Raw genomic sequence first — 26115 nt, forward strand, 5'->3', positions numbered from 1 at the left:
CCACTTTCAAAAAATATTTATTCAGCATACACTCTTGCCAGGCATATGTGCTAATTAGGTGTTCAATAAGCATAGTCACTTTTCCCACATAGCTTACAGTCTAGTGAAAGAAACAGACATTAAACTGATAAATACAAATATAAATACCTAATTACAAAATGACATGAGGGTTAAGAAAGAGAATAACAGTGATGGTGGTTGGGGGGTAATTTTAGACCAAACGAGGGTGAGGAAGTGATCAGGGATTGTCTCTAAGGAAATGACAAGTAAGGTAATGTTTAAGTGAGAGATGCTATTCAGTATGGTTTCAGATTCTACTCTTCTTTAGAAACTGCTTTCAGTCAGGTCTTTTTTCCTTGCTTATCCTATTGGCTTTATTTTTTTTTTTATTTTATTTTTTGGTGAAATTTGGTGACATTATTGATGTGCCCTGATGAAAATAATACTCCCCATTGCTTTTGTGACAACTATTTTGTAGTTGTCTTCATGCTTCTCTGACTGCTCATAAGCCTTCTCTGTAGCTTCTTCTTCCTACTCAGCCCAAATATCGAGCTGCATCCTTTGTTCTTTATATTCTACAGGCTCTTCCTGGATGATCTATCATGGTCTCAATCCCTATACCTTTGAGACCCCAAAATCTGTATCTTCAGCCACTTCTTAACTCCAAATTCATATGTTCAACGATGCCTCAAATTCGACAAATTCAAACCTCAATTTATATTCCCACTTAAATCTATTCTTGCTGCTATTCTTGCTGATTTAGATAAGGAATAAGTGTACATGTATGAGTGTTGATTGATTCTTGAATTACGTTTAATTATCTACTCATTTCTTATTAATCATCATCATCATTATTGCAAGATCATCTGCTCTATCTCTGCAGCTAGAAAAGATGGAATCTTTCTCAACTCCTTCCTTTATCTCACCCCTCATATTCACCAGATCTTCTCTCTTCCTGTTGCATATCCTAGTTTAAGCCCTACTCATAACCTGAGTAGATTATTTTCAACGTTTCCTAATTATTCTCTCTGTCTTGTTTATGCTCACTCCATTCTATCCTTTTCACTACCATCAGTTATCTTTAAAAAAATATTTGATCATTCTTGCACGGTTCTCCGATGCCCATACTAGGAAATACAAATTTCTTATCATGATGTTAAGGTATTTTACAGTCTGGCCCTATTATTCTATCTTTTAAAGCCTAATTTTCTGCCACTGTTTCCCATCTATGTTTGTCATCCCAAATAACTTACCATTTTTCAAATGCACCAGGCATGTGTGCCTATTTATGTGTTGTTTCGTCTGTTCCTCTACCTACCAAACACATGTCCATTATCCTCTACTAGGCTGCTTAACTGTTATCTCTTTTGTACTATAAACCCATCTATCTTAGTCAAAGCTAGTTATTTTCTCATCTCTGCCCCCATAATACGTAGCTCATACTTTCATTTTAATAATTATACTACAGTACTGCGATTGATTATTTGTATGTCACTCTCCCCTACTAGGCTTTTCAAGAGGGCAGGAACTGGATCTTACATCTGACACACACAGTGCTGAGTGTATTGATCGATTCTTGAATTATGTTTAATTATCTACTCATTTCTTATGAATCATCATCTTAATAATAGAAACTACTTACTAAATGCCTACTGTGTGTCAGGCACTGAATTAAACACTATGTAAACACTATCTCATTTGCTTTTCATACCACCACCAAAAGGTAGCTGCTATTATCTCCATTTTAAATAAAAGAACTAAATAAGGCTATGGTAAAACTACTTGCCCACAAATATCAGTAACTTCAAGTGTCAGTAATTTCAATCCGAGATTTCTATATTACAAGATTTATGTTCTTTCTCATTGTAGTTCTAACTCCCTCACAAATATCTGGAAGAATTTAAAACCAGTCAGGTTAGTGTTATTTTAGCTAACTAACATGGGCAAAAAAATCCCCCTATGTTCCTCTCAGAATATCTAATGTACTAATAGAATCTTGCAGGATTATTGACATTGAATTACCTTGTCTAATTAGGCAATGCTCTTTTCATATACAAAAGTAACCATATAATGTACAATATTCCATTTTTATTGGGTGTATACATAAAGAAGACAAATAATTTGATTACTTTAAGGATGACTTTTCTAAAATAGGATAACTTAATATTTGTGATAGTAAATCAAAACTTTTAGAAAGGAATGGACTTTATACCTGATTATATACAATTAGATATTACAAATGCTCATATGAAAGCTTCCTCGGTGAGCTCTAATTTAAGTTTTTCAAGCAGCCACATGTAATGTCACCACCAGTTGAGTTACAAGCCTCTTTGATTTGTAATTTGGCACTTTATATTATATCAAATTCAATGAAGTAAGAAAATACCACATCCGGCTGGTTGAGAATTGGGGGATTTTTTTCTTCTTGCATTTAAATTTTTTTTTAAAAGAGAAGAAAAAGAAGGAAAGAAACAAAACATAAAAGAGGAAAAAATAATTTTAAAAGGAAAGAAAACAGGACACAAAGTGAAGTCTCCCTCCTTGCCAGTTTTATGTCCTTACCAGTGCACACAGAAGGTCAACTGCTTCCAAGATCAGTTCCTGATGCCCAATACGGCTGACCCCCAGATCTTCTAGCTCCTGATGTGTAATGCGCAGTAGCTGGTCCCCACTGATCTTCTCCCTCTCAAAGTTCTTAATATACTGCTGCAGACAGTCATCAAGACCTGCAAAAGAAAAATATGGAAGACAAGAATAAAAACTAGTTAAACCAAACAAATAGGAAAAATAAAACAAGCATTAACTCCTACCAACTCACAAGTCCAGTCCCTTTCAACTCTGGATTAATTCAATCATCCACCTTTTTCCAATCTATATATAGGCTGCAGTGGGGTGGGGGGGGCGGTGAGGTGGCACAGAATACCTTCGTCATATCCCTAGTTGTTAGATTCCTATTTGAATTTTCCTCAGCAATTACCGCAGATGCTTTACCTCTGGTCTCAGCCGTTCTCGTTGTTGACTATTTCATAAAGTGTGCTACTGGGCAGGTTCTCCTCCTTCCAAACTTATCTGCATCCCACTCCTCCTTCCTTCTTTAACCCCATTGCAGCAGGAGAGGTACCCTTCTTCCTTTACAAGGCTAATCAAGCTTCCTGTGTTCTGGAATCCCATCTTTTGTCATCTTAACACTACTTCAACAACTGAAAAATGAAATACTCTCTTTATTTCAACCACTTCCTATTTATGGACTCTTTCTATGTTTGAACCACTGACATCTTAAGAAAATAAAACTTTTCCCCTTTCCTTGATTTTCTTGATCCTGTGTTTCCCACTAGTCTGTTATTCCCTTCAGAGTCAAGCCCCTTACCTTTATTTCCTCACCTGTAATGTACTCCTTAATCTACTATCATTTGTGTTTTACTCATATCCAAAAGTGGAAGTCCAAAGTGAATACATTTCTCAAGAGTACTCTGGGCACTTTGTAAGTGATTGGCTAGACCATCGAATGGGTCAGATTCAATTACCTATGAAATGTCCTCATACAAATGATGAACTGGACGAAACAGATAATTTCTCTTCAGATTATTAAAGTAAGAAATACCAAGAAAATAAGGCAATTTGCAAATACTAAAAGGTCTTGATTATGTCAAGTAGGGAGATGAAATTATGACAAAGCAGAAATTATAAGCAAGAAGAGAAAGCAGAGATGAGGTTAGAACAAATGTGCAAAGGGAAGCAAAATCCCATAACAGAAAGATTATGTAGCCACGGAGAGAGCTGCCTGGTTCTGATAGGGTCTAGTACCAAGGTCACACATGTCTTTATTATATTCTCAAACTTTCTTAAAGTAACTTGAGTTACCCTGTAGTCTGTCTATACTATCTTCTTTTTCTTTCATTCTCCATTAGTATGTGTACATTGCTCTCTCCTGGTTCTCTTGCTTTTTTGTCTATTCCTTCTCAGTCCCCTTTCAGGACACTTTGTCCAACTATCCTAAAATATTGTTGCTCTCCACTCCAAGGACCCCTTTTTCCTGGCACCCTTAACCCTCACGCTTTATATTCTAAATGAACAATCTCATCCATGCCCATGTCTTCAACTACCATCTAACACTTCAGACCTCCCACATAAATGTCAAACCTATGTATCTACACATCTCAACATGTCTACAATTTTTCATTTTCTTCTCCAGAGGAGTCTTCCTTGGTGTATTCACTGTCTCAATGAATACCACCACCATCTTTCCCAATATAAAAACCAATTATATAGGAGCCATCTTAGATTTATCCACCTTCCTTATATCTCTGATTCCAACCAATATCCATGTCCTAACAATTGCTCCTCTGATATATCTCTTACATATATCCTTTCCTCTCATTCTCCACTGCCATCTTCCTAAATCAGGCCATGTATCTCTCTCATCTGGACTAAAGCAGTTTTATGGTTTTCTTGTTGCTTCATGATCCCCTCCAATTCATCTTTCTCAACATAAAAATTCTGATGTCATTATCTACCTCAGACTTTTTCAATGTTTCCTCATATTTATGATGGAATAAAATCTGAACTCATTTATCGTGTTCAAGGTTCTTGCTGATCTAGACTTTGCCTTCCTATACAAATGACTCATCCCAGACATCCTCCGCACTTCCCAATCTCCCACTCTACAAGCCTCCACTACAACAATGCCTACATTATAGTTCTTTGTTCCCATGTCTGTGTGCCCAATAAACAGCCTAAAATTTTCTTGAAGTTGGGCATTGTGTCTTCTGAATTTGGAGAACCCAGGGCTTAATGCAATGACTGACAAAGAGCAGTGTTTAATAAGTATTAACTGAACAAATTAGGCATTTAATTTCGTTATATAACCTGGCCAGAGCAAAAAAGGAGCATTTCATATAAAAGCTAATTCTAAAAATACAATAGGGAAAAAGTGTTTGGTACATGGCATTTTGAGGCACTCATGTCTTGATACATTGCTGAATAATATGAGATAGAATGTCATTATGTTGATTTTTCTTATGATTCCTCTATGTAAAGGAATGATAAAGGATCTCCTAGAGCACCAATGAGAGCATCATTATTAAGGTAACAGAACAAGTCACATAGTAAGTGGCAGGCTAAAAATAAGGGAGACAGGCTTATCTTATATCTCATCAATTGGTGCCTAATTTAATTATTAAAGTATATTACCCTGTAATATAGGAAGTATCTTGGTAAATATACAGTTAGGATATAACAAAATTATAGTAATGTGACTTTTTGTCAGTATTTATGAACTAGAAGGTGCTTTTATACATTTTTTCTCACCTGAATTATAATCAATGACTTTATAATATTTTCGAGTTGTTGTTTTGACTGAAAGGTCAAAATCAACATCTCAAATTTGTGTATGGAGAAAATATGGTCCAGAAAGAGTCATCTAAAAAAACACAAAAATGAATAAATTATAAAATAGTACTAAAGATCTAAACCTCATGATTCTAGGATCTATGCAGCATACATGTAATAATTAAAACCGTTCTCACTCACACACTATTTTATTGAAAGTAGAACTTTATTTTATTTTCAAGAATGAGAAATTCTTTAGTGATTATATGACTAGTCTTCAACACTGTAACAGTAGATAGAGAAAATGACAAACAAATATATACCAGATTTTAAAAATTTTATTGCTACCCCATTTTCCTAAGATTTTAAGTTCTAATGTTGCATGAATTATTTCCTTAGGATCCACAAAATGTTACCCTTTCTCATTGATATGTTATAAATAATACCAAGTAAAATTTATAACCTCCACTTACTAATTCCCATCTATTGTTCTTAAGAAAACACATAGAAAGTAAATTTTGATCCATACTCTAAACCAAATTTACCATGAAGAAAATCATACACTTGTCAATTGAAACATTAAACAAACTATTCTCTTTGTCTAAGACCATGCCTTAAAACAATTGAAAAGAAGGCTTGAAATCATAACTATGACATGTGCCTGACTGTTTTGGTAAATTACACTGTTTTCTACCATCTATAGGGAAGAGGAATGAACATAATCATAGAGCTAGAAAGAGGTTCCAAAAATAATGAAACATTTACAAAATGATATTTGCGATGTATCTTAAGGATGAACAAATTTTCAGTAAATCAATGATATTACAGAAGAAAGATGAAATAAAATAAAAAAATAAATCCACCATAATGTGGAAGTAGAAATGGAATATGCAAATTATTATATTTAATGTTCAAAATCTTTTAAAAAAACATTTAAAATGGATGTTAGAGAATGACTGCCCCTACTCCAGGTAATTTTACTTTATATGTCATTTTATACATAACACATGTGCTCTTATATAAAAATGGAACACACTCTGATGTTCACAGGAAAAAAATAAGAATGTAAATTCATTTGTTAGAGTTCTGTCGCCACTCACTATTTACTGTGAAGAATAAAGATCTACGTGAAGATTTGTGAGGACCGGTGTCCCTTCTGCAAATTATGTTAGGAAATTAAAACAAACATGCATCAATCCAATATCTTTTTGTTTCCTCATATACAGGAATGAAAATTCAAGGCAGAAGATCTTACTTTTTAAAGCTAGTTTTGAGTCCTCTCATTTCACTGACATGCTTTTTTCCATGACCAATGACCAATAATACCAGATTCAACAGCCTCATTTCCAATCTCATTCTCCCTAAGCAACTTATTTCTCTATTTCTACCACAGTTTTGCCAGTCTCAGACCATCTTTGATGACTCCTCAATTTAATCTCTTATCTTCCAGTTAATGAGAAACATAATTTCATTCAAAATAGTTCTTGCTCTGTCCTCTCATTTCTGATCTCACTGTCAACAGCTTATTCATGCTTACAGCCTGCCCTGATACCTAGCTGCTCCCCCTGGCATCGGTATGTCCAGTCTATAACTGTCACATCCCTAAAAACACTCCTTGATCAAAACCACTTCCTGATTCAAAAATTTCAAAGAATTCTCCTGCTAAAAGGTTAAAATTCAAAGATCTTTTTAATTTTTTTTAACTTTTAAGCCTTTTTTGGAGGGAGGGGTCCCCCCAAAAAGTGTTAGGAATCAAATTCCTGAAGATTTAGTTCTAGAACCTATGTAGCATTCAGGTATTAATTGCAACATCTACTATGGACAATAAAGGCATTTTCTATAATGTAAACAGACAGAAAGCTCATATAACCACATTTTTCTTCTATACACAGGACGGTATGTAATGATAAATAATCTAGCAGAAAACAATTCATATTTAAGATCTTGTGTTACTTCCTAAAACTTCTGGAAAGGATAAATTACACGATGCAATATATATATGCCTTACTGTTGAACTACACCTGAAACTTACTGGATTTCGTTAACCAACGTCATGATAGATAGATAGATAGATAGATAGATAGATAGATAGATAGATAGATAGATAGATAAAATTATATCTAGTAGCATTTCAATACTAAGTGAATTTTACTGTTTTCTAATTATTGGTAAACTGGCCAACCTATGTAAATGTATAGGATACTTAACAGATACCCAGAATATTTAATAAAGCAAATTCCTGAAGTATTCTAGAAAATGAGATTTTGCTCTAGAACCTATGTAGTTAAACAGTTCGTTTAACAATTCCTATATTGTTTTGGGATGATACAGCCACAGAAATTCTTGATGTAATTCAGAGATCAGCTGGTTATCACTCTTACTTAGTAAGTAAAAGTGTATTTACTCTTTTACTATAATCAGCTTTACATTTTGTTTGACCAAAATAATAAGAAAAACTTTTCTTCAAAAGCATCTACACTACTAGACAATTCTAAATTCCAATAAAAATGGGCAATGTCTACTTTAACGATCGACAAATAATACAAACAAGAATAAACTATGGGACATCTACAACATAGAATATTACTCAGTGATAAAAAGGAACTACAAATACACACAACAACTTGGATAGATCTCAAGGGTACGTTGAGAGAAAATGGTCAATGTGACAGAGGTTATACTGAATGATTCCATTTATATTATACAATGAAAAAGGCAAAACAATAGCAGCAGAAAAGAACAGCAGTTGCCAGGGATCGGGAATATGAAGAGGTTGTGACTGTGAAGCACCATGAGAGAGGGAGTCTTTGGGGTAATGAAACTGCTGTATATCCCAGCTGTGATGCTGGTTACTTAAATCTGTACATGTGTTAAAACTAATATAACTGTAGCACCCTAAATGTCAATTTTATTCTATTAATTTTAAAAATAAAAAAAATGAAATTACAAATGAATTATAGGCTACGCTATGTTTTGAAAATATTATTAAACTAAAAATTTTGTTGAAAAAAATTTCTTTCTGACATTGTTTTATCATAGTGTATGACATAAAAGACTCAAGCCAGGGAAAAATGTTTCCAGCATTCCATTCAACAACTATTTATGAAGTACCTACTAAGTCTGGGGTGGCTTAAGTATATTGAGGCCTTTAACTAAATTTGATGGTTGGCAGACCTCAGAGGCTATAATCAGGATTCTGTCTGGGAAGGTTAGTATAGGATGCAGGGTATGCATACTGATGAACGCAGTAGGAAACCAATCACTGCCCTGTGGTCTTCGGAAGGCTTCTTGGAAGGCCAAGCCTCACTATACTGACCATCACCATTTCTACTCTCCCCAGACCTATTTTTTTCTCTAACAACTTAATGTTGTCTTTAAGACAGGGACTAAAACAAAATCTCGATTGAGTGGCAATATGTCAATTGTCCCATTTTGCAAAACTATTGTCCTTGCAATCTGTTTCTGGTTCTTCATTTTAAACCAGAGTAGATTTTATCTGGTTTAAAACTCTCCTCTCCTATTAGATGCTCAAAAGAAAACAAAAGTAAGGAAGAACACTATATCAGCATAGAAACTGATAGTGCCAACCACTTAAAGATTTAATATTATAAAATAAAAAGGCACTCAAGGCTGTTGGCCATCTATTATCACTACTATTCAATATAGTATTGGAAGCCCCAGCTACAGCAATCGGGCACAAGAGAAAGATATAAAAGGCATCCAAATAGGGAATTAAGAAATCAAATTGTCACTTTTCGCAGATGACATGATGCTCTATATAAAAAACCCTAAAGACTCCACTAAAAACTGTTAGAAATAACAAACAAATACAGGATACAGAAAATAAAAAGGTTCTAGAAGAAAACTGGGTTCCGTATCAAACCAAAGCCAGAAATAGGAAAGACAGATAGATTTGACCACATAAAGATTGTTTTTGTTATGACATATCAAATCAGAATATTCACAAAAAAGTACTTACAAATATATCCAATGATATACTACATCAAGGCCAATTAGAGAGGGCAAAGTAATCCACAGACACACTATCAAGTTGCTTAAAACTGCTTAATTTTAAAATACTGATATATGGTAATCTGAGACAACAACCTTTAAAATGCAGTGGCACATTACACAAAACAATGTTTGAATGGTTTTGTAAATTTGTAAAGTTTTGTATACAGAACATGGTAAATCAGCTAAATGAACAGTTTTTCTCAAGTGGTTTTTAGGACAGCTTACAAACATTTAAATGTTCCTTATGTAAAGATGAAATAAACTCTAAATATTCTATACAATTATTTCAAAGATTATCCTTTCTCTCCCAAATTAATAGTTTCAGAAAGTTTTAACTAAAGCTGAAACTGTTTTCTCTTTGCAAGTCTTCGCAGTCCTTATTAAAAATATTTTATTAACAGAAAAACAACTTTAATATGAGTCACAGGTAGGAATTAGTTGTAAACCTAGGGATTAGGGATGTCTTTCATTTTACAATCTAATAGATAATCATTTTTGCTTGTTTGTTAGTTGAACAAAGTTAAAGGACATCCTTAAGCCCTTCTCTTATTCTGGCCCTATCTCTTAAGGATAGGCCCTATCCTTAAGCCCTATCTCTTATTCTGGTATTCAAGGGCCTCCAAATTCAGGCCCCAACCTATATTTCTATCATATTATCATTCATATATCTTATGTTGCAGCCAAGCCGAAGAACTTAGCTATTTCCTTAATGTGATTCCTATTACCAGATTATCTTTTTCTACATATTTAGTTGCTGAAACCCCATCTGGTTTTAATCATGGAATCTGATGGATCTCTCTTCTCTTAATATCTATAAATTTTATACTATGGTACTTATTACCTATGCTATTCCTTTATAATCTTTGTATTACTATCTTAATTCTCTCAATAGATTATAGAGCCTTAAAGGGCAGCATCACTGATACATACTCAGTCATTTCTGAGGTGATTACTATGTGCTAGGCACTGGGAATCAAATGTCTAGCAAAAACTGATATGGTCACTGACTTTATGGAGTTTAAAGTATAATATCAAAGACAACCATTGATCATTTAATTGCCGAAATATAAATACAAGCTGTGATAATTGTTATGAAGGAAAAATACACTGTGCTGTGAAAAACAAAAATGGAGGATTACCCTCAGCTGAGGTGGAAGTCAAGAATGGAAGGCTTAATCAAAGAATCAATGACTGCACTATGACCCAAAAGCTTAAAAACAGTTAACTAGGCAAAGAGGAGGAGATGAGGGGACAATGCAGACAAAAGGAACAACATACTACAAAAGGAACACTGCACATTTGAAAAACTGAGAGTTCTGTGTGGCTGAAATGCAGAGATGAGGAAGAAAATGGAGCATGATTCAGTTAGAGAGATGGGCCAGAGGCGAGACAATGTAGGGTGTTGCAGGCCATGGTCAGAATCCTGTGACCCTAAGAGTAATGAAAAAGTACTAATGGGTTTGAAATAGGTAGCATTAAAAGTGTTTGTGTTTTGTGAACATTACTCCAGCTGCAGTATGGTAAATGAATTGGAGGCTGCCAAGAGGGAGGCAGATTGGGTGACATTTGAAGTACTTTAAGTATGAAATGCTGGTAGCTTGTCCTAGGATAATGGCAGAAAAGGAAGAGATAGATTGGAAAGAACATAAAATAGGCAGGACTTTGTGCTGGATTGAGTGTGTGAAGCAGAGGAGGTTATGAGAAGGAAGATGTGCCTACATTTCTGGATCACAGAAATGGATAAATGGTGACATTACTCAGAGACAATGGAAATATCAAAGGAGAAGCAGTTTCCTTCTGGACAAACTGGGATTACAGTTCCTTTGAGACAGGTAGGTAGCAATGTTGAGTAGTCAGAAATAAAGATCTGCTCGGGAGACATATTTGAAAGCCATTGGTGTAAAGGTAGAAAATTGAAGCTATGAGGGAAAATGACAACAGCGAAGAGGGGATTTAGAACTGAACCTTAAGAAACTCCAAAATGTAAAGGCTTTGGTAGAAGCAAATCTGTAAGGAAAACTGAGAAAGTGCAGCCAGAGAGGAATGGAAGAAATGAAGAAAGGGTGGTATCACAGAAGGGAATGGAAGAGAATGTTTTAATACTGGTAATACATGACTGGGGTAAAAGAAAACTCTAGGTCAGGTTGCCAAGAGTTCGAAGCCCACTCTGAATGTGACAAGTAGGAGATTTATCAGTGACTTTAATCAGAGAGTATCATAATTATAAAAATAGAAACCAGGCAGAGCATGGAGTTGACAGGTGAGAAAGTAGAGGACTTGCATGTAGAATATTCCTTTAGGAAATTACATGGTATCGTTAAGGATGGAGAGTGGATAGGAAAGTGTCACATGGGGCAAAAGGGACTATTGCTATACCAACTTTAGATATGAAGGAACTAAAGCTTTATGAAATTAGGTAACTCTCTAAGTGTACACAGTAACTAACTGACTGGCAGAGCAAGGATTAAAACCTAGTCCTAGAGGATTCTCAAGTCCAATATGTTTTGATTACATAAAACCATTTCAAGACTGAAAAAAAAATAGATCTCAAAATAAATTGTATTTATATGCTTTCAGAAAGAAAGGGGTAAAATGGGGCTGCTAGAAACATACAATTGTTAAAATGAAGAAGAGATAACATAGGACAGTGGTTAATAAAATAATACTCCTTCAGATCCACATGAAAAAAAAAAGCTTAAATTACCTACGTTTGAATTCTATGCCAGTATACTCTGATGAACTGAATACAGTGTAGAGTTCACAGTTAGCATTCTATTTGAAGAATGAATAAAATGAATGGAAGGAGAAACACTGCCAACAGTTTTAAGATATCACTGAAACCAATATAAGACACCCTGACTTGAGAACTCCTCTTTATTACGTTCCTCAACGCCATCCTTCCATCACCTCCTTCTATAAGCAAGTAGTTGACCTATAATAGTCTATGATTTCTTCTTACATGGATTCTCAAGAAAACCAAATAAAACAGAAAAGGAAGGACTAGTTTTTTCTGGGCCTGTTAGCACTTACTATGTTCTAATTTCTTTTAGAAAATGCTAAGCTGGCAGGAGTTTCCCATTCCTTCCAAATGGAAGAGTTGATGTTGATTAACAGTGATACTTCCCATTTATTTTTTGTGCTCATTGTGTGCCAAGCACTGTTTCAAGCACCTTGGGAACATTTTCTCATTTAATCTTTAGAACAATCTGAGGAATTATATGTCATTATCTTGGTTTTACAGATAAGAAAATTGAGATTTAGTGACCACGCCCAGGATCCTGCAGCTTAATAAACAGTAAAGCAAGGTCTAAATCCAAGTCCCCTGACCACATCCCTGCCCTTTAAGACTATACTAAATTCAAAGGAATGAGGGAGGGGGTGAAAGGTTTGTTTCCAAACTGATCATCTGTACCATACCAAAAGTCATATTAAAAATATTTTTCCATTTTCCATTTAAAATTTTAAAGACATTGTTTTGAAATACATTTACTGTATTTAAATTATACTTGGCATCAAAAGGGATTTAGATACATCATTTACACATACATGTGCACATACGACTCTGCGGGCTCACACAAGTTAAAAGTAAATGAGAAAAAATGATTAAGGGAAAATACTATTAGTCTTAAAATAGAAGCCAGAAATAATCGTAATACAAAAAAAAAAAAAATCATACCAATGAAGAATATCAGACTTGCTAAAGTGTGGGGAGACCTAAACATTGCCTGTAAATGTTCTCGAAGCTAATGAAGGAGAAAGCAGGATCGGGTACACAGTTCAAAGCATTCATTAGATAAAAGCAAGCCAGATTTTTAGAGAAGCCCATCCATTCCTGACACTAAAGCCAGATCAAAAAAAAAAAAAGATTTCTCCTAGGAAGCAATCCTTGTGTGCTGTAATGAACACCACCTTCAATAAACTCTTTCAATAAATACAACATCAAGTTCCCTTTGGACTGTTTCTTGAGATGCTGAAATATATTTTTTTCCAAAAATTACATTCTACACCAAATAATTGGTAATCATGAAGAGAAAAATAATATTTATATTTACTGGCTTTAAAGATGTTACAACTTATCAAAAGGTTATAATTCTATGGCGAAAATAGCTAGCAAGACTTCTCTTTTATAACGTTAAAAATTGAATAGGTGAGTTGTATTTAAGTCAATTTTGGAGAATTGATAGTTTGTTAACAGGTACCTAAAATGTTTTGGAAATACATACTATATATTCATTTAATTTAATGACAATTTAGAATGAAAGACTCTTATTGCCATACTTCTTAGCTTGAAAAGCAACTTTACAGTTTTTTTTTTTTACTTAAAAATGTACAGGTCACAGGCAACAAAAGAAAAAACAGATAAACTAAACATTGAAGTTAAAAACTTTTGCCTATCAAAGGACACTATAAACAGAGTGAAAAGGCAATATCCACAGAATGGGAGAAAATACTCGCAAATCATAAATCTGACAAGAGATTGATATCCAGAATATATAAAGAACTCCTATAACTCCTATAACTCAACAACAAAAATCAAATAACTCGATTAAAAAATGGCAAAAGATTTAAATAGATGTTTCTCCAAAGAAGACATATAGATGGCCAATAAGCAAAGGAAAAGATAACTATCACTAATCGTTAGGGAAATGCAAGTCAAAATCACTATGAGATACCAGTGCACCCCTATCAGGATGGCTACTATCCAAAACAAAACAGAAAACAGAAAATTAACAGGTGCTGACAAAGATGTGGATAAATTGGACCCTTGTGCAATGTTAGTAGGGATGAAAAATGGTGCAGCCGCTATGGAAAACAATATGGTAGTTACTCAAAAGATTAAAAATAGAACTACCATATCATCCTGCAATTCCCCTTCTGGATATATATCCAAAAGAATTGAAAGCAAGGTCTCAAAAACATCTGTACATCCACATTCACAGCAGCATTATTCACAAAAGCCAAAAGGTGGAAACACCACAAGTGTTCATCAACAGACAAATGGACAAACAACAAGTGGTAGATAAATATAATGAAATATTATTCAGCCTTAAGGAAGGAAATCTGAATCCTGAAGACATTAGGATAAGTGAAATAAACCAGTCAGAAAAGGACAATACTATATGATTCTAATTATATGAGGTATGTAGAGTAGTGGAATTCATAAAAAGAAGAAGAAGGGTGGTTTCCAGGGATTAAGAGGTTGAGGGAGGGGGATGGGAAGTTAGTGTTTAATAGGTACAGTGTTTCAGTTTGGAAAGATGAAAAGAGTTCTGTGGATGGACGGTGGTGATGGTAGCACAATGTGCATATCTTTATCATTGAACTGTACACTTAAAGATGGTAAAGACAGTAAATTTGATGTCATATGTATTTTATAATTTAAAAATTAAAAAATTTAATGATGAAAATGGTAAATTTTATGTGATATACATTTTACAATAAAAAAGTACAAGTAAAAAGATTAATTTTAAATAGGCTTACTTGCTACTTTCAAATATTAATTAGACTTAAGAATTTGGGGAGGTACATGCATATATGAAAGCCACAGCTATAAGTTACGATTTTATATCTGATTACTATATGTCCAGGTGTCACCAAATTTGTCTAATAGAAACACAACTTTCCTTTTATCGACTACAAAGAAACCACCAAAGGCAACGATTTACTAAATTCAGTAAATCTTACATGGAACTCATCAATATAATATTTCACTCAAACTATTAATTCATTATGAAAAAGTAATTTGCCTAATCACAATGGGACTTAATACAGCTGTCATCTTTTTACTATTTCCATTTAATATCTAAACAATATTACTAGGTGTGCTTAAAATTGTTTCAGCAATGTGTGAATTTTATTAAAATAACTGTACATTAGACATACCAAGGGGGGAAAATATTTGTATCCAAGTGTCATTCTGACAAATTTCGAAAGGATAGTAGCACAAGGATTAACCAGCTATCTTTGTCTGCATGCTAGGATAGATTCCCTTCTCCAGGGAGGGCATGCCCATGAGCAAAAGGAGCTGTCTCCCATGGGGGTAGGGGGTGTTGGTGGTGGGGACAGTCATCATTGAAAAGGACAAAACTTGTTAACCCAACTTTACTTCTGGAGACACAGCCGATCTTGGCTTATCTCAGCTCCAGGCTTCCCTTTATACTCTTGATTTCTTCAGATTTAAACCTGGTTCCTAAATCAATAACTATCTGTTCCTTACACTGCTGCCACAGCTTGGATCTCCATACAATATTTCTCTGACCAACTAGCTTATTGTTCTAAGTGATCCCTCCTTTCCTGTCCCCAATATCAGGATCCCCACCCCATTGTCTTTCTAATTCCTGATAGCAGCTTCCATTTATTTATCCAATAAATACTTATCAAATGCCTAGTTATGGGCTAAGCATTATTCTAGGGAGTATGAATAAAAAGGTGAGCAGAAATAGACATGGTTTCTGCCTTCATGGGCTAATAGACTACTGAGAAAGAAGTACATTAACTTGAGAATCATAGAAGCAACCCTGACAAGTAAATTGAAGGGAAAGAAAGGTACCTTTGCATGACGCTCCAAAAACCCATAATAGGGGCATTTGACCAAATCAGAGATATCAAGGGTAGGTTTTCTGGGAAAAGTGTGGCAAGAACAGAGGTCTGGATGAGTGGGAGTCAACTAGGCAAAGAGGGAAGGAAGAGCGTTAGATTCTGAAAACAGCAAAGACCCAGGGGTGGGAGACAGGGTGGAGAGTGTGAGGCACTGAAAGGCAAGCATGACTAAGGGTTGTGCTCCGATTTGTGTTCAGAAAAGCTCTCTCTGGCTTCAACGTGTAAAACAGTGATTTGTGGCCAGTTTGCCTTTTGCCAAAGCAAGGATCATCTCTGGCAAGGCCTAATCTTTCTGCTCAGCACTTCCATTTCATTAGCTATTTCAGCTATATAAGTTGAAGCATTCCGCTTTCCTAAACATGTCCTTTCTTTGGCCCTTTTATTCCTCTGTGTCTGTATATACTCCCCTTACTCTCCTCTCCTCCTGGTAAGGGAAGGTAAGAAAAAGACCTACAAGTGGAATCTATTCCACATGTCATTTTTATGACAATATCCATAGCTGCCTGAATAACAAATCAAAATCAACAGAAAAATGTGATAAAAGTTAGAAACATCTTTTAAAATGGTGATTCTAGAAACAGCATGGTGATAGGTTAAAAAATTGCCTTTGGATATGTTACTTCTTTTTCAGATATATGGAACTCATTAATTCTGATGGAAATAACTTTAACCAAAACAACCGAAACAAAAAACAAAAAACAAACAACAAAAAAACTCTAGCATAAAAGTAACTGCAGAAACAAAGGGCACCATCCATTATGAAAACTAAGCTCAATACATCTATGATTCTTCCCTAACACAAATCTTTTTTTTTTTATTAGTTTCAAGTAGACAGTACATTGGTTAGACATTTATATAGTTTATGAAATGATCCCCCTGATTGCTCTATCTTCCCTCTGGCTCTACACCTAACAATTACCTTACTTCTGACTGCATTCTCTATGCCGTGCTCTTCATCCCTGTGACCCTCTATCAACTACTAATTTGTACTTCTTTAAAACTTCACCCCTTTTTCCCAGTCTCTCCATCCCCCTCCCCTCTGGCAATCAACAGTAGTCTTCTATATTTCTGGGTCTGTTTTCAATTCGTTTCTTTTTGTTCCTTAGATTCTGCATATCAGTGAAATCATATGGTATTTATCTTTCTATGTCTGGCTCATTTCACTCAGCATAATAACCTCTAGGTCCATCCATATAGTTGCAAATGGTAGGATTTCATTTTTTTAATGGCTGAGTAATAATCCATTGTGTATATGAACCATAACTTCTTTACGCAGTTGTCTGTTAATGGGCATTTAGGTTGCTTCCATATCTTGGCTATTGCAAATTGTGCTGCCATGAACAATGAAATGCATAGATCTTTACAAATTATTGTTTTGGTTTTCTTTGGGTAAATACCCAGAATTGCAATTGCTGGGTCAAAAGGTAGATCCATTTAAATTTTTTGAGGAACCTCTAGACCATTTTTCATAGTGCCTGTACCAATTTGCAATCCCACTAAGTGTATGAGGGTTCCCTTTTCTCCACATCCTTGTCAACACTTCTTGTTCTTTGATTTATTGATGATAGCCATTCTGACAGGTGTGAGGTGATATCTCATTGTGGTTTTAATTTGCATTTCTCTGATTATTAGTGACATTGAGCATCTTTTCATATGTCTATTGACCATCTCTATTCAGGTCTTCTGCCCAGTTTTTTAACTGGATTGTGTGTTTGTTTTTTGTTGTTGTTGTTGAGTTGTATGAGTTCTTTATATATTTTGAATATTAACCCCTTATCCAATATATCATAAGCTAATACCTTCTCCCATTCAGTCGGTTGCCTTTTTGTTTTATTGATGGTTTCCTTTGCTGTGCACAAACTTTTTAGTTTGATATAGTCCCATTTGTTTATTTTTTCTTTTGTTTCCCTTGCCTGAGGGTATATATCTGAAAAGAAATGACTAGTAGCAATATCAGAGAGATTAGTGACTATGTTTTCTTCTAGAAGTGTTACGGTTTTGGGTCTTATATTTAAGTCTTTAATCCATTTAAGTCTTACACCATTATGTGGTGTAAGAAGGTGGTCCGGTTTCTTTTCTAATTTGCATGTATCTGTCCAATTTTCCCAACACCATTTGTTGAAGAGACCGTCTTTACCCCACTGTATATTCTTGCCTACTTTGTCATATATTAAGCAAGCGTACAGGAGTGGATTTATTTCTGGGATCTCTATTCTGTTCCATTGATCAATGTATCTGTTTTTATGTCAGTACCATGTTGTTTTGATTACTGTAGCCTTGTAGTATAGTTTGATATCAGGTAGTGTGATAAACTCCAACTTTGTTCTTTCTCAAGATTGCCATGGCTATTCAGGGTCTTTTATGGTTCCATATAAATTTTTGGATTATTTGTTCTAGCTCTCTGAAAAATGTCATTGGTATTTTGACAGGGATTGCATTGAATCTATAGATTACATTGAGTAGTATGGTCAGTTTAATGATGTTGATTCTTCCTACCTATGAGTATGGTATATGCTTCCATTGACTTGTATCTTCTTCAATATCTTTTTTCAATGACATAATTTTCTGAAAGCAGATCTTTTACCTCCTTGGTTAATTTGATTCCCAGGTATTTTATTGTTTTTGCTGCAACTGTAAATGGGATTGTTTTCTTAATTTCTTTTTCTGAAAGTTCATCATTGGTGTATAAAAATACCACTGACTTCTGAATATTAATTTTGTATCCTGCTACTTTACTGAATTCGTTTATTGGTTCTAACAGATTTTTGGTGAAATATTTAGAGTTCTCCCTATATAGCATCATGTCATCTGCAAATAACTAGAGTTTTACTTCTTCCTTTACAACTTGTAGACCTTTTATTTCTCTTTCTTATCTGATTGCTGTGGCTAGAACATCCAATACGATGTTGAATAGAAGTGGCGAAAATGGGCATCCTTATCTTGTTCCTGATCTGAAGGAAAACACTTTAATCTTTCCCCATTGAGTAAGATGTTAGCTGTAGGTTTGTCATATATGGCCTTTATTATGTTGAGGCATGTTCTCTTTATTCCCACTTCACTGAGAGTTTTTATCACAAATAGATGCTGGATTTTGTCAAATGCTTTTTCTGCACCTATTGATATGATCATATGATTTTTATCTTTCAATGTGTTAATGTGGTGTATCACATTGATTTGAAGATATTGTACCAACCTTGCAACCCAGGAATAAATCCAACTTGATCATGATGTATGACATTTTTAATGTACTGCTAAATTTGATTTGCTAATATTTTGTTGAGGATTTTTGCATCAATGCTCGTAAGAGATATCGGCCTATAGGTTTTTGTAATATCTTTGTCTCATTTTGGAATTAAGGTAATGGTGGTCTCATAAAAGGAGTTAGGGAGTTTTTCCTTTTCTTGAATTTTCTGGAATAGTTTGAGAAGCATAAGTGTTAATTCTTCTTTGAATGTTTGGTAAAATTCGACTGTGACACCATTTGGTCCAGAACTTTTTTTTTTTTTGGAAGTTTTTGATCACTGATTTGATTTCATTGGTGATAATCAGTCTGTTCAGATTTTCTGTCTCTTCTTGACTCAGTCTTAGGAGTTTGTATGTTTCTAGGAATGTGTCCATTTCTTCCAAATTTTCCAATTTTTTGGTGTATAATTACTTTGTAGTATATTCTTATGATCCTCTGTATTTCTGTGGAGTTTTTAGTTATTTCTCCTCTTTCATTTTTAATTTTATTTGAGTCCTTTCTCTTTTCTCCTTTCAAAGAACCAGCTCTTGGTTTCATTAATCTTTTTTATTGTTGTTCTAGACTCTATTTTGTTTATTTCCACTTTGATCTTATTTCCTTCCTTATGTTCACTCTGGGCTTTGTTTTTTTTTTTTCCTAGTTCTTTTATTTAAGGTTAGACTGTTTATTTGAGCTGTTTCTTGTTTCTTGACGTATGCTTGCATTGCTATGAATTTCCCTCTTAGGACTGCTTTCGCCGTGTCTCATAGATTTTGAGTCATTGTGTTTTCATTTTAATTTGTCTCTAGGCATCTTTTGATTTCTTCCTTGTTCTCATTGTTAACACACTCATTGTTTAGGAGCATGTTATTTAGCCTTTGTGTGTTTGTGTATTTTCCAATTTTTTTCTTGTAGCTGATTTCTAGTTTCATACCATTGTGATCAGAGAAGATGGTTGGTATGATTTCAATGTTTTTAAATATTGATACTTGCTTTGTGGCCTAATATGTGGTCAATCCTGGAAAATGTTCCATGTGCACTTGAGAAGAATGTATGTTTTGCCACTTTGTGGTGAAATGCTCTGAAAATATCTATTAAATCCATTTGGTCTAGTGTGTCATTTAAGGTCACTGTTTCCTTGTTGATTTTCTGTCTAGAAGATCTGTCCATTGTTGCCAATTGGGTGTTAAAGTCTCCTACTTTGAGTGTATTACTGTTTATCTCTCCTTTCATGTCAGTCAATAATTGCTTTATGTATATAGATGCTCCCATGTTGAATGTGTATATGTTCAAGTTGCTGTGTAGGGGCTGACCCCATTTAGTGAGATCTGCCATAGCAGGTTTGTGTAGTTTGTTGAGACCACCCTTCATGTGTACTGCTTATGGTGCTATTATCAGTAGTTGCTCTTTTGTGCTCTAGTGCCAGACACCAGGTGCATTGGTTTTGTGGGTCCTTGAGAGAGGCTCCTCCATAGACCAAAGTTAGCCATTGCCTTTGATTGCTCAGGGCTACCCAGTGAAAACTACAGAGCAATCCGCAGATCACTGCTGCCTATGCTGGATCTACAGGTAAGTGGAAGAGACAATGCTGTAGGCAGTGGTCCGGTTATCCCCTGTCTCTGACCTAGGGCAGTTTAGCAGAGGGACCAGTGCTCCTCAAGGACTGAGGCTGCCTGTCAGTTGCCCATAAGACTCTGCAACTGGAAGAGCCTCTGGATGATACATGTGTTGGATGGTGCAGGGACCCAGGGAGTTACCTGAATAAATTGAGCAGATTTCCTCCTACCCCTGCAGTGTCAGTTTACATGCCAGCACTGTCTCTGTGGCTCCCTGTACAAGTTTCAGTTCATAGCAAGGTCACCCACTGCCCACCTTTGGCCTGCAAACACCCATGATCTGTTCAAGAATTACTGATGCTCATGGGCATGGGCTTTGCATGTGCCATCTGAACTGAGTGATGTATTTTGGTGTTGAATTTGTGTCCCAAGGAAAGCACAGGATGGGACCAGGTTGCCTGGGAACAGGCTTATCAGAGGTAATATTTGGGTTAGGTGGGGCAGTGTCTCAGTGAGGCATGGGGCTATCAAGCTGATATAGCACCAGCTTTGCTGCCAGCTCTGTGACCGCAGGCTCCCACAAAAGTCACATGTCATTATGGGACTTCCTGCTGTCTCCATGGCCCTACCAAACTCTGTGATCTGCCCAAGTGGTATTGTATCTCATGCTGGCAGCAGTGATCTGCCCGTCACTGTTTTCCCTGAAATTTGCTCAGTGCGCTAGCTGACAACGGTTGCCTGCACAGAATGCACAACCCCAGAGAGGGGTAGGGCAGAGGCAGCTGCATGTCAATGAGCTGCAGGCACTTTGTGGTTTGGGTGAAGTGGGATCTCAGGAAACAAGGGCCTTCAGGTCAATACAACCTCAGTTTTGCTGCAACTCCTGTGCCTGTGCTTTCTCACTGTAGTCACAGATCACAGTGAGACCAGCTGCCATCTGGGGCAGTCCCACAGACCTGTGTGATTCCCCCCCCAGCGGTATTGCAACTCCTGCAGGCAGCAGAGGTCTGACTGCAACTGATTTCCTCAAAATGCGTTCACTGTGCTAGCTAAGGTCTGTTGACTGCACGGGGCGCAAGCCCGGAAATAAGCAGTGCAGAGGTGGGTGCCTGTCAATGGGCCTCCCAGGGCAATTTGTGAATTGGGTGAAGAGGAATCTCAGGGAAATAAGGGCCATTGGGTGAATACAGCCTTAGTTTTGCAGCAACTTCTGTGCCTGTGCATTCCCACTGTAGACACAGATCACATTGTGACCAGCTATGGTTTGGGGCAGTTCTGCAGACCCCTGCGATCACCCCAAGCGATACTGCAGCTCGAGCATGCAGCAGGGGTCTATCCACAACTGATTTCCCCTAAATGTGCTAATTGTGCTAGCCAAGGTTAGTTGACTGAGTAAAATGCCCAACCCAGGAGAGGGGCAGGGCAGAGGCAGTTGCCTATCAAAAGGTCACCTCAGGCAATCTGTGAGTTGAGTAGGGCGGGGTTTCAAAGAAACAATGGCTGTCAGGCCAATATAGCCTGTCGTGCTACTTCTCTGACTGCCCATTTTTCCCATAAAAGTCACAGATCACAGCAAGACCAGCTGCTGCCTAAGACTGGCCCACAGCTCCTCGCAATCTGCCCAGGTTCATGTCGACAGCAGTGATCTGTCTGAAACTGTCCCCAAAATGTGCTCCCAGAGCTGGCTGCCTGCAGAGAATGTGTGGCCCTGGGGAGGGGCAAGGTGGGGCCGCTGCCCAGTAACCAGCCACATCTGGCAATATGCAGATTGGGTGGGGCTGGCCGATCTCCTCAGGCCAGTGCAGCTTCAGAATTGGCTGTGTGGAGGAAGGGATCTGCACAAGCAAGCTGGTGTTCCAGTATGTAGACTGCACTATACACGTGCCCCCGTCGCCCCATTAAGGCACAATGGCGGTTGCCTGTCCAGCCTTCATTCTGGCACCAGGTAATGCAGTCTTTCTCCATGGAATCTTGCCCGAGCTTCTGACTCACCGCTGGGGTCCCAGTCGGTGTCATAGGGAGTATCTGTGGGCGAGAGCCTGTACGTTGGCCCTTTAATGGGGCGTCTTTGATTTTAGTTACCTTCTGTCTCACCCCGACAGCCAGAATCCTCTCTGATTTTTATAGTCAGATTTTTTGGGAACTCCCTTTCCCTGGGCTGGGGAGCCCCCAAATTAGGGCAGGACCCCCCTCTCCTTCAGGAGGGCCTCTGTGGCCTTGCTGTCCCTCTTGGTGATCTTCTACCACCCGCAGGTGTGGGTCCAACCCTATTCGAGGCTTTGCCCCTCCTACTGGCTTCGATGTGGCTCCTTTACATGATCAGACGTACACATTATGATCTGCTGGACTTCAGAGGATTCCTCATGTTGATTATTTTTTATAATGTGGTTGTAATTTTAATGCAGACCTGAGAAGAGGTGAACCCTGCTTTTACGTAGTCTGCCATCTTGACCAAGAATCTAAAACAAGTCTTAATTAGCATGTCAAATCCACTGTATGAAGATTCCTCCACTGTTAAACACACATACTTCCCCACTAAAAATGAATGTCAGAATTATTACCTTTTCAATAATTTCACATGGTCAACCAAAAGAGAAACCTTTGGTGTTTTTAAATTTTTATGACTCCTAGAACAAGTTCTAAAATATTAGGCTCAATTTAGTTTTTAGTCGACATGTATTTTCCATCTAATGTTTATATCACTCAGTTTTACTAAATATTAAAATTAAAATTAAACTATGAATTATGGCTTTCTAACACAAAGTTAAAATGTACTTATAAGGATTTACTTTTCAGGATAAAAACAATCCTACATGTATCCCACAGACATTTCTGGTTTGTCTAATAAAAAAAAAGTGGTGATATTGAACTTTATATTTGTTTTCCTTCATGTATCAGAATCAATAAATATCATACATTTATATTAAAAGCCAAATAATTTTTATTAGCCTATGATGTAAATTTTACTTGACCTAAGAAATGGGCTATTTGGAGGGGCTGATTTTTTTCTCTCTAAAATTCATAAGACCTCCTCAAAATAATTCTAATTACAACTCAAAACAATATCAGTTTCCCATCAGTTTCTCAAATTTCATGTGCATACAAAACATTTGGGGATCTGATTAAACTGGAGAATCTAATTTAGTTGGTCTGGTGTGGGGCCTGAGATTTTGTATTTCTAACAAGCTCTCAAGAACAATGGGCATTGCTAGAGCAATGCTTGTCAGAGGCAAAAAGAGACTTGATTTTTTTTCAACAAGTGATGAGGTCATTATCAAATAGGACAATAATGATGACTAGTAATGCACATAAATAGACAAAAGTAGGCTTATGTTGCTAAATATCTAGTTATGTCCTTTAAGGGCTTTCCTATTCCAATTAGAAAATATATTTATAATGATACTCAAGGATTAACAATATTGGTCATAAATTTGTAAACCACAAAGTATCAAATTTCTAATATTGTAAGCTAGACAAATTATTTTAACTAAGTGGAAAGGCCATGCCAAAATAATTATAATAATGCTTATTTGAATAAATCCCTAATTGCATGTTTTAAGGATAAGTATTTAGAAAACTTCCTAATTTTCTAAAATGTTAAGTCTAAGGAGAAATTCATCAGCCTAAATGAGCACAATTCATTTCATCATTCACAATACTGTTATCATCAATTATAAAAGACTTCAGTGGAATTTCTTCAAAAAAGGAAACAAAACCACAAACAATACAAGCTCATGTTCCTTATCATTAAGAATTTCTCGAAGAACTCCTAAAATATGAGAATCTTCTAATATTTCTCATAATTCCTCTCTGCTCAGTAAAATTCTCCTTCATTATGATAGCATTCCACTGCAATTACTATCTGTTAGGGAACTGGGGTTTCTCCTTTTGCCAATCAAAATGAAAAAGGGTGCTTTGCTTAAGTATTGCTTTCTTTGTTCCCTTCAGACACAGTCAGAATCAGAAACAGTAGAAAATTAGAAAAAAAGGAGGAAAAAGTTCTACAGAGATGCATATGAATCAAAGGGGTTGGGTGGGGGTAGGGAAGAAAGAGAGTGAGGAGGTAGAGAATCAGAGCCTTGGCTAACACTGCATCAAAGAAACAACTTGATAAGACACACTTTTTAAAAAATCTTGCATTTACACCTTACTGAAGAGACAACGTTGCTTCTCTATTCACAAATTAACTTCCATAACATCTGTTTCTTAGCAGATTGCAAGTGCTTGTCAAGGACTTAAGAATTAACTTTTAGATGACATTTGCAAAGTTCTAAGTCATAGTTTAATCCTAGATTCATATTGTCAGCAATCCAACAGTTAATGGAACTTAATATTCTTGTCATTCTCCTGATTAAATTACTGTTCAAAAGCCTAGTTTCACAGACAGCAGTTTATAAGAAGAGAAAGATGCACAGACATCGTCTTCACTCAGTTCTCAGAATTTAAAAACTGTCTAACATGAAATGTAATTTAAGATCAGTAGATACTGATGTTATAAGACAATTTTGTCTTTCCACAAGATACAATAATCAGCTCTTCCAGGGAAAGGAGACCAAGCAAGAAGGAAACAAACAAACAAAAAATGACTGTGCAGCTCCAGGAGGTTAGGGCAAGGGCAAAGGCCCAACACACATAATGAATTTATGTTATGCAAAGTGCTACCCAAAAACTTCTGAACACAGCCCAACAAGAGCTTATTCACTCACCCTCCTAAGAGACTTCGGTCACTGCCTGAAAGCAGCTGTGCAAACAATCTTTTAGCAAGCTTTTATTTCAATTCAGTCCCAAATTGTTCCATTTGTTAATTTCAATAAAAAGACCCTGAGAGATGCAATATTTGCATACATATAAATATACTACCATTGACTGAAACACAGGCCTATACTGAAGACAGCTGTAAATCAAACTGTGAAAGGAACCAAGCACTTACGAGAGTTATCTTGAGTAGCCATGAACTAAGAGGTATTTTATGTAGTTTTGTAAATGTTATAAATATAAAAAGACTGTGATAAGCATTAAAAATGATCCTGGTGAAAGCTATGGAAACATTGGTAGGCATTTCTAAATGTATATGAGAGATTTAAATTGTCTATTTTAATTTTAAATAGTTGAGTCAAAACTACTCCTTTTCTAAAGGCAATACTACACAACTCACAACTTATAACTTTAAAAAGCAGATTACCAAATTCAAGATATTTTTTCCAGAAATGGAAAAATTTTTGAAGAAACCTAGTGTGGAAAAGAATTTTTCATTTCTTTGGAGAAATACCCAGAATTGGAATTGTTGGGTCATATGGTATATCTATTTCCAGTTTTTTGAGGAATCTACATACTGTTTGCCATACAGGCAACACCAGTTTGCAGTCCCCAACAGTACCAGAAGGGAGGGGGTGG

At 36.1% G+C, this 26115-nt stretch overlaps 1 protein-coding gene across 1 annotated transcript in view; it reads right to left on the reverse strand.

Moving 5' to 3' along the window:
- The window catches only part of CNKSR2 (connector enhancer of kinase suppressor of Ras 2), a 265051-nt gene that overhangs the window by 200490 nt on the left and 38446 nt on the right, over nucleotides 1-26115 (reverse strand). The window contains exon 2 of the mRNA XM_039852288.1: nucleotides 2563-2726. Within this exon, the coding sequence (XP_039708222.1) occupies nucleotides 2563-2726 (164 nt within the window). The remainder of the gene's footprint in view (nucleotides 1-2562; nucleotides 2727-26115) is intronic.

The sequence above is a fragment of the Pteropus medius genome, unplaced genomic scaffold, assembly GCF_902729225.1.
Source record: "Pteropus medius unplaced genomic scaffold, Ma_sr-lr_union100, whole genome shotgun sequence".
Classification (NCBI taxonomy): Eukaryota; Metazoa; Chordata; class Mammalia; order Chiroptera; family Pteropodidae; genus Pteropus; species Pteropus medius.